This window comes from Anarrhichthys ocellatus, unplaced genomic scaffold (genome assembly GCF_004355925.1).
Source record: "Anarrhichthys ocellatus isolate YVR2014 unplaced genomic scaffold, GSC_Weel_1.0 scaffold78, whole genome shotgun sequence".
Lineage (NCBI taxonomy): Eukaryota > Metazoa > Chordata > Actinopteri > Perciformes > Anarhichadidae > Anarrhichthys > Anarrhichthys ocellatus.
In genome coordinates, this window is record NW_022280108.1 from 1,288,245 (window position 1) to 1,297,753 (window position 9,509).

Below are 9,509 nucleotides of genomic sequence, written 5' to 3' on the forward strand. Positions count from 1 at the left end.
CACATACATCAGTTTAAACTGCACATACCTCAGTTTAAACTGCACATACATCAGGTTAAACTAAACTGCACATACATCAGTTTAAACTGCACATACATCAGTTTAAACTGTCACCAACTGCAACCTTCTCCACAAACCACCAGCAACCGTCACTGGCTTGTATGGAAGCTCATTACCGTCGGTAAACGGAACAATTAAAAAAGATCCTGTGATTCTATTATCACAACTTTGCATCTCAAAATAATGACAAACTCTCGAAATAATGATTTGTTATTAGAAACTTATTTTTAAATACAAACGTATTTCGTGACACCAAGTCTTTATTTTGAGAAAGTATCTCATTGTTTTGAGAAAATTCGCAATATTTTGAGAAAGTTTCAATTTTCTTTGACATTTTGAGTAATATTGTTGAGAAACTAACTCATTATTCTGAGAGATTTTCTCATTACAATGACTTACAGGATTCTTTTATTTTGTCAGAAATGGTCTTCCATCGTATAACATTAGTGTCATAACAACATTTCTAGATCGTTATTTTACAACACGAGAGAGAAAAGAACAGTTAGACTACGTAGGTACGCACTACGTTTCTCCCTTTAGGGTTTTCTGAGCATTCGGTGCAAAGGAAACACAAGAAGCAGTTTTTATAATGAATCAATAAAAAGATAAAAGGATCCATTATTTTGATCAGAATACTTTTCTAGGAGATTCTCCCTACTGACACAACAATCACTCAGATAAAATTGCCACTTTTCCCTTGTTTGTGTAACCGAGTACAGTTACGTGTGCTGGAGGAGAGGACCAGCCTCGGCCCAGCTGGAGTATTATTTTATATTTTTGATCGAGCGTGTGGAGACAACCAGACTTTTGGTTTCGTGTCGACGCTTCGTGTTCTCAACATGCTGCGACGTCGATGACGAAGTTGTGAGCTGTTGCATAGAAGAAATCCAATCGTGAAAACTCTGAGGAGCAACACAGTAAGTGATATAGTGAGGAATAACTGGGCGATATGTTTAAATCCTTATTATTAATCCATCAATAATGATACTCGTAGAGCGATGCATTCACAGGAGAAATATAAAATACGTTTTCTTATAATTCCGACTTTGTATCTCACGACTTCGAGGTTTTGATCGCTGCGTCCGATCGATGGAACTATAGCGGTTGATAAGTACTCTTAATATCGATGAGAAGATTGATATCACTCTCATGAGTGTACGGTTAATATGAAGCTACAACCCGTTAGCTTAGCTTAGCACAAAGACTGGAGACAGGGGGAAAAAGCTAGCCTGGCTCTTTTCAAAAGGTATAAGTATCTGCAAGAAAAACAAGTTGCAGACAATATTATTTCATCACGTCTTTGAGGGTTCAAACGCAATCACGCTAAAACGTGAAGCTTTTGTATTTTACTATTATCTTTATCAACACGTTATCTCTTCACTGTATTGTAGAATCCTCGTATTATCTGCTAGTTATCACTAAATCAGTTACTGTGAGCAAAGAAACAGGATGTGAACACCAGGACTGAGATCTGAAGATGTTAACAGCAGATACTGTATCTTGTTGTCGGGTGTGTAAGATGATTCACGTCCAGGTAGAAGAGGCGGACGACATGGAGAACGGTTAAGAGAAAAGGCACAATATTCCTCCACAGCACACTGACCCTCGTGAGGCCTCCGGGCGTCTTCAGGGGGCCGATGTTTCCTCGGGTTTCCTTTGGGAGTTTGTTTAGAGGCAACAGAGCTGGGAAGACCCGGCTGGTTTGAAATGAGTCGTCGATGTTGTCGTCGTCGCCGCCAGGGTGCCGACCGACTGACCGACCGACGTCACACCAGCGTGATCTCCACCTCCTCCCTCCTCTTCACCTGCCCTCGAGGATGCTGCTTAGGAGGAGGAGGAGCAGCACGGACCTGAAGACAATCAATCAATCAATCAATCAATTACAAAGGCAACTAAATATCAGCAATATGTTATTATCTGTATTTTACTTGAGTATATATTTAAGTTGATGTTGATCATTATCATGTATATAAATAAACTTTTCTTCTACAAAAAAAGTCTGAAAATGGTTAAAATATGTTAAATAATAAAAAAATCTTAAAATATATCCAAAACATATAAAGTAAATATTTGAAAAAAATGTTAAAAAATGCCTGAAAAAATATCCGAAACATATAATAGTATAAAATGTGAAAAAATGTTAACAGTTGTGAAAAATCTTCAAAAAATACATGAAAAATGACCCAAAAACATCAGAAAATGGAGATGTTAATGTATTTTACAGAAAGTAATTCTTATGTAAATTGAGCATCTTTCAATAAAACAAACTACACATAAAAATAATACATAACGAAAACATTTTTTGCATTTATTTATTGTGAATGAAGCAGCATAAACACACTGTGGCACCAGCAAAGTCAGTTCACTGCCACGAAGTTTAGAATATAACTTTAAAATGAACTTATACAAGAATATAAATCACTGAGACAGTAAAGTGATGATAAAAATACCAAATTAAATGTTTATGTTGGATGAAGTGTTATTTATTTAACCAGCAGAGAATACTATGAAAGCAAACCCAACACATCTGTGATGGTTCCGTCTTCTCTAATGTGATATTTAGCAGCTTCTCTCTGGTTTACACGATCGTAACGATTAACTGAGTGTTGGCTCACCGGTCGGATGGTGCCGGAGCTGCTCTCTGGGTATTTGGGAGGTTGAGCGGAGCCTTGGACCGGACCTGCAGACAGCAGCAGACGCACATCACCATCACTTTACCTTTCACTGCTCCGTCAAACTCGTGACTTTAACTCAAGACTTAACCGGGAGCTCTTACTCTGAAAGGGGCTTTTGTGCGGCGCCGGCGGCGGCCTGTGATGTCCGTTGTGATAGGAGGGCGGTCGGCCAATGGGAGACGCCGTGGCGCTGCAGGGACTGGACAGAGGGGAGGACACGGTGGGCGTCTGAAGAGGGCTGCTGTGGAGAGGACCCGGCTGGAAGGGACTGAGAGGGGATCGGTCGCTCAGAGCCAGAGGAGACGGGGACGCCTGGAAGAATTTACACAGCGATGACGAACACAACGCAACACCAGGTCTGTATTCACACACAGAAGTACATCAGAGCACTTGTCAACTTTCTTTAGCTTTGTTTGTCAGGCACTCATCAATTTAGAGAATTTGGGCTGTTTTGCTTCCACAACACGTCTTCTTTCAGATTAAAGTAAAGATTCATTTCACTACTTTGTCTCCTAAATTCACCAAAAGTTACCTTTAAATAATGCATCATTTGCATATTTAAATATAACATACTAAATATATTTTTATGGCTGTTGGCAGTATTTTCTGATTTATGAAGTGATACAAAGATATATCCAAAACTCTCTCTGTAAAAACCTTTGACTCTAATATCCAATGTTATCTCTATTCTTCCCAAACAGCTTTGCAACGATGTTTTATTTGTGTTTCAGCAGGAACAAATCAAGAACTTCAGATTTATTTATTTCCACAAGATGCAATCTGTAAGTTAACAACTCGATTAATGAACGAAGATAAACGATGGTAGAGATATTATATTATATTATATATATTTTTTGCATATATAATATAGATTAATTAATTAATTAATAAAACTACACACAGAATTCTGTTTGTTGAATTTTTCCATTCATAATTTGTCAGAAAAACACATCATTATTTCCTATTGGAAGTATTTTTAGTCCTTTATTTCAACTTTTAGCAAGATTTTTAAGAGACATTCGGAGATGCTGGATAAATACAAGCCAAAGATTTTTAAATGCAAACAAACAAACCAAATCTCACAACATTTGTTCTGCAACAAACCAAAACAAACGTGTTGATGGAGCATTTTCAATTTCTCTGACGCATATTTCTCTTCCTTTTGTTCAGATGAATTTGCAGCTCACAGCGGGAGAACATAAATAGAAATCGTGTCCGACAGTGTTACGTCACATTTCTCAGACTTTTCCTCAGCAGCATCGTACCTGTGAACTTCCATCTCGTTGTCCGTCTCCGTTCTCGCTGCCGCCGTTGAGATCCTCCACCAGAACCGCGGGGAAAACTCCGACGACGCCGTTGAACTCTCCCTCCCAGAAGCCGTCGTCCTCGTGCGTCTCTCTGCTCAGGATGCGGATGATGGCGCCTTCGGGGAATGACAGCTCGTCCTCCGTCTGTCCCGCGTAGTCGTACAGGGCCTTCGCAAATGACACTGAAAACAGAAAAGGAGGACAGGTTGAGGAACCCATGACTGAAATATAAACACATCTCTGTCGGCATTTATTGAAGTAGAGGCGTCCCTCACCGCTGGAGTCTCCGTTGACGGAGCCGGTTGCTAGTTCGGTTTCCGGTTCGGTGGAGTTGCTGGAGGAGTGAGATCGGGCGTCAAGGGCGGCTAAAGCCTGCAGCATGCTGAGCAGGCTGTTGGAGGAAGGAAGCTGCAGGTATTTCTCAGGGACGTAGCCCACCTGCCCGCCGCGGTTTCTGGCCTGGAAATGCAGAAAATATAAACTCATGACGTCTGTGATGGATGAAAAGGTCTTGATATTAAAACCAGCATTTCCACCAAGAAGTTCCTGGTGATTTTAGTCCCAGTTCCACTTTTAAAAAGGAACTAAAAGGTTCTATGGTGGTCTAAAGACTTGAAGAAGTAAACACACTCTGCAGTCTGTGTTTACCTGTTTCACGTAAACAGAAGCGGAGGTTTTGTCTCACTGCAGAGACGTTTAATGCTGCATTTATTTTACTGATGAAATAATTGAAATGCAGAAGAGGAAAATGAAACTAAGAGCGTTTGTCTCCACAATGAAGCGTCTGTTGAGTGTTTGACTGTTATTTATTTGTGCTTTAGAACGTAACAGTCATGAAACAATCTGAAAATAACTCTCTCTTATACCGCCCCCAGCGTACCAGAGGATTTTCTTAGTACTCGACATGAGCCTTTAGTTGAGTGTAAAACATCCCCAGAACTTAATTTAGACCCTGATCCGAGTGGTCAAAACGCAACGACTTCCTCATAAGGTTCCAAATCCCGAGGGGGGGAAGGTCCTGCAGTCAAAAAGGGGCCAAACATCGTCAAAAAACCCAAATGAGTTGAGCTGAAAACGCTGAAATCTGAGTCTACGGCTTCAACAACATGAATATAAACGTGGAGCACCTTGACCCAGTCCTCCATGTCTCCATCATCTATGACCTCCAAGATCTCCTGCTCCTCGATGGTCAGTTCGTCCGGCTGAGACGCCTGGAAACACGGAAACAGATCAGAGTTGACGGTTTATAGACATGATTGACAACAGCAGCTCCACTGAAGGCCACAAGGTGTTTGTATTCCGTTGGTACCTTGTAGGAGTAGAGCACTTTGCAGGTGAGGGGATAGTTCTTCAAAGTACTGGAGGGGCTGGAGCTGCTGTCGTCCAACACCTCCCCGCTGTCCTCCATCTCCTCCTCGTCCTCTCGCTCCAAATCTGCCGTCCCCTGCAGGAACATGACAGACATCGCCGGGTCACTCTTATCCTTACCAATAAAAATACAACGTTAACGTTATGCATGTCTGTGGGTCTTACAGAGAGCGAGGGATCGTGGGTACTGAGGTTGTTCCAGCGTTCGTTCTCCAGCTCCTCCATCACCTGGTTCATCGCGCTCTTCAGCCACGTTTCCACCGCGACGCCCGCCTGCCTCAGCAAGTCCAGACGGGCCTCTGCTTTCACTTTCACCGTCTGCAGAATAACAAAAGTGGTTAAAATAGTTTTAAGAACTCACGTTTCATCTATTCATATGACCAAGAAATGTATTCAAGTTTAATTTTAGTATTATATTGACCCTCGTAACGTTGCCGCCTTATTTAAGACGCATAAAAGCTTTTTAAATTCACCAGAGGAGGTTTTTACTGACGCATTTCATATCGTATTAGACTCAGACTTCATTTCAGGCATCTAAACAAAAACCTATTAAAAATACTCTTTGAAACCAAAAAGCTGACTCATCTGCAGGTTTTAGGTCCTGCAGCTCTCTTTGCTGTTATTCTATATTCAAAGTTTATAACTGCGCTCTCCTCTTGGACCTTTTTCTTTTTGTCTCGGTCATGACTTGGTCTCACTTTAGGTGATCTTCACTTCAACACTGCTTCTAATCCTTCACTGCATTACAGCTTCAACTAACGACTTTCTGCATTATCGATTCATCTCATGATTATTGTCTCCATTCATTGATTAGTCTATAAAACCCCAGAGAACAGAAAACATCAATCGATTACCAAAATAGATGCTGATTAACTTTCTAAAGTGGTGCAGCAGTTTTAGACCATAATCTGAGTCGATTCATCCTTTTAACCAGCAGGGGGAGTACTGAGGCCACGTAAAGTAACAGCACACTGATGGAGAAAACACACACACACACACACACACACACACACACACACACACACACACACACACCTCTGCCCTCCGTAGACTCTGCCTGGCCACCTCCATCTTGGTCTCCAGCTCGCAGTTGTTCTGCTCCGATGATTCCTGCGTCCCGTATCCCTCCAGAGCCTAACAACAAACGAAGAATAAAACCATTACTTGATTGAATGTGATTGAGAGAGTGACTCATTTCCTGTCTAATGGAAACGGTTTGATTCTGGTTTACTGGACAAACGATGGCTTATCTTCACCCTTTGACTTTCACAATGAAACCAGTAGAAGGTTCAGGAGACGTGATGAAGAGGAGGAGGTCTTATCATGTGTTGTGTTGCTTCATCACATGGTGGATGGTTTTAATGATCTACAGGTTTATTATTATCAAACAGATCTACTGTGTTGCTTTACGTTAAAGGCCAGATTCCAGTTCAGAAGAAAAAGACAAAGAAATAACTTTAATGTAATCACAATAACTCTCAGGCTCATGACTGTATTTTGTACATTTAGGTTCATAAACCTGCTTAAAAATCATTTAAGAAAAAGTCACAGAACTCTCTTTAGAACAGAACTCTCCTGAGAACCAACATGTTTTTAATAATAATCCAGTGAACCAGGAGCTGCTCAAAGCTCATTCGTCTTACTTTTAATGGGGACAAATATTGCCAAAAAACAGGGTTGAATGTTTAGCCTGCAGTTAACTAACGGCTTCTATTACAGCATTATTTATATATTTATGGTTTATTTGACAGTGACCGATACAATATACAAAGAACAGCTATCTGATGTTATCATCATAGTGTTTGGAGTTAATGATAGTCAATGCACCCGTCTCCAGGAGGACTTTTATAAAACTAGGAGATAAGAACAGCGTAACAGGTAAAGAGGTTAGACGGGAAACACAAACTTTAGATAAAAGGGAAATCAATAAAGTTTGCAAGACTTAAAATCTTTGTTTTTTTACTTTATACTGTATTTGTTTGTTTACTACTAAAGTCTCCAATTTATGTTAACTGTAGTTCCAAAACATGGAGCAGGGTTCTAAAAATAGAAGGGACATAATCCATCAATATTAACTTCTTTTCACATTGCACATGAAACATATATGTTTTTGACTGAATATTCTTCTCTATTCATTCATATACTGATATTTAACATATCTACAGTATTGCTAGCGGGGATTATGGAGGGAAGGAATATTATGGAGAGACAAAGTCATTAATATCAAACAGATTCTCAACGTCGGCACTGAGCCGGGTTTAAACAGATGTTCTGTCTGCTGCTCCGTCTGCCAGAAACCTTCTGCATTTACATCTGAAATCATTTCTACAGACTCTTGAAGGCTGCTGATGTTTTGAGGTGTTTTAGATGTTTTATCTGAGGAGCTTTCCTGGTTGATTAAAGGTTAAAGGCCTTGTATAATGTGATTTAACACAATAACACATTATTGTTTCTCCTATCACAGTTATCTTCCTGGTGTGTTTTTCCAGCGCACAAGGAAATGATGTCAGAATATTATGACGTGTTACATATTTGATTAACAGATTTATGGCCCGACAACTTCCTGATAGAAGCAAAGAACAAGGTTGTGTTCTTTGCTTCTTAATGTAAAGCTGCAGGAATGAGTCCGGAATCCTGGAAATGATGTTTGCACTTCCGGTTCCCTCGACTAGAAGTCGATGTTGTTGTTTTTTTAATGTGTTTTTGGTTGAATGAATGAAATTAAAAGAGATTTGAATGTTTTGTTCTACGATATAAAATACATCACCCCTTAATGGTGAATTTAGAAGCTTTTTAAGTGTCTAAATGAGACGATTCACGCTTTAAAGATCATTAAGTGTTGTTTAATTGTGAAGATGATCTTCCTGAACGTCTCTTCCACAATAATCCACTGAATCCCTTTTTGTTGATGGATTCAGAGCGATGCCATCTTCCGGGGTTGGTCTACAAAAGTACTTCATCCCGTCACTACTCTAGAGCGTGACAGGTTTTTAAACACAAGTCACAGATCGGCAAACTATTTCATATATATGTGTGAAACTGTGACCATCAGACATCACATTTTGCACAAAAACAAACCACTAAAGTTCCTAAAGTAATCTGCAGACGATCCTGCTTCAGAAATGGGAGTTTATCAGGATACATCTACTTGTGGAAAGATTTCCCATAACCCCAAAACCCAGATGTTAGAAACCAGGTTTCTAATTCACATGACGTTTAAGAAGTCAGTTGACTGCTGAAAGTTAACGTTACTTCAACAGGAAGTACCCGACTGTCACTGTTAACGGTTTTAGTGTGTGTTTGTTTCTTATCTCTCTCTTTCGAGCGTATAAAACACTAGTTTAGTGTCCAAAGAAAAACAACAGAATTGTTATAAACTCCATCTGTCCAAGTCTCAAACATCAATGTCTCTCTCTTCATTTGGATGTTTTTTCTTGGCAGCACAACCCTCCCTGTTAAACGTAGTAATAGCATCTTATTTCTACTGCACCAGACATGATGAACAGTGTAGAATAAAGATGCACATTCGATTTAGTGACGACTGCCCGTGGAGGATACTCTCTCCATCAGTGTGATGTGGTTCTCACCCGCTGAGTGTGGATGACGCTCTTGTACTCTCGGGCCACGCGACTCGCCCACTTCCTGGCCTCTTTATCCAGACTGTGCTCCTCCGACGTCCCGCTCTCCTTCTGCAGCTGCATCACCTACAAACACAGAGAGAGAGAACAACAACATTCAACTGAGATATCAGAGAAACGGTGCAGTCTATCAAACTGATGGTTTATGAAGGTAGAACATTGGAAATCATCACTGAACAACTTCAATATCTTTTAAGCTTTTAGGCAAATTAAAACCCGTGTAAGAGACAATTAATCCCGTATTCATATTGGGTAAAATAGTTGATGTTGGCATATCAAATATTACATAACTTCTGATATTTATGTTTGTAACATGTTTTTTGTTTGTATGTACGCATGTTTGCCAATGTGGCAATTTCCTCTTTACATTTTACATGGAGCTAGTTTTTAAAAAATAAGAAAGTGCTCTGTAGGACACACACACACACACACACACACACACACACACACACACACACACA

The 9,509-nt window shown here is 40.1% G+C and overlaps 1 protein-coding gene across 1 annotated transcript in view; it reads right to left on the reverse strand.

Annotated features, from left to right (window-relative positions):
• Positions 1–6: 6 nt before the first annotated feature.
• The window catches only part of LOC116398089 (F-BAR and double SH3 domains protein 2-like), a 17,807-nt gene continuing 8,304 nt past the window's right edge, over positions 7–9,509 (reverse strand). Inside the window, exons 8-17 of the mRNA XM_031874122.1 lie at positions 8,998–9,114; positions 6,446–6,544; positions 5,576–5,728; positions 5,352–5,486; positions 5,170–5,253; positions 4,318–4,501; positions 4,001–4,224; positions 2,837–3,047; positions 2,676–2,740; positions 7–1,910 (exon numbers count right to left, since the gene is read on the reverse strand). Of these exons, the coding sequence (XP_031729982.1) occupies positions 1,827–1,910; positions 2,676–2,740; positions 2,837–3,047; positions 4,001–4,224; positions 4,318–4,501; positions 5,170–5,253; positions 5,352–5,486; positions 5,576–5,728; positions 6,446–6,544; positions 8,998–9,114 (1,356 nt within the window). The 3' untranslated portion in view covers positions 7–1,826. The remainder of the gene's footprint in view (positions 1,911–2,675; positions 2,741–2,836; positions 3,048–4,000; positions 4,225–4,317; positions 4,502–5,169; positions 5,254–5,351; positions 5,487–5,575; positions 5,729–6,445; positions 6,545–8,997; positions 9,115–9,509) is intronic.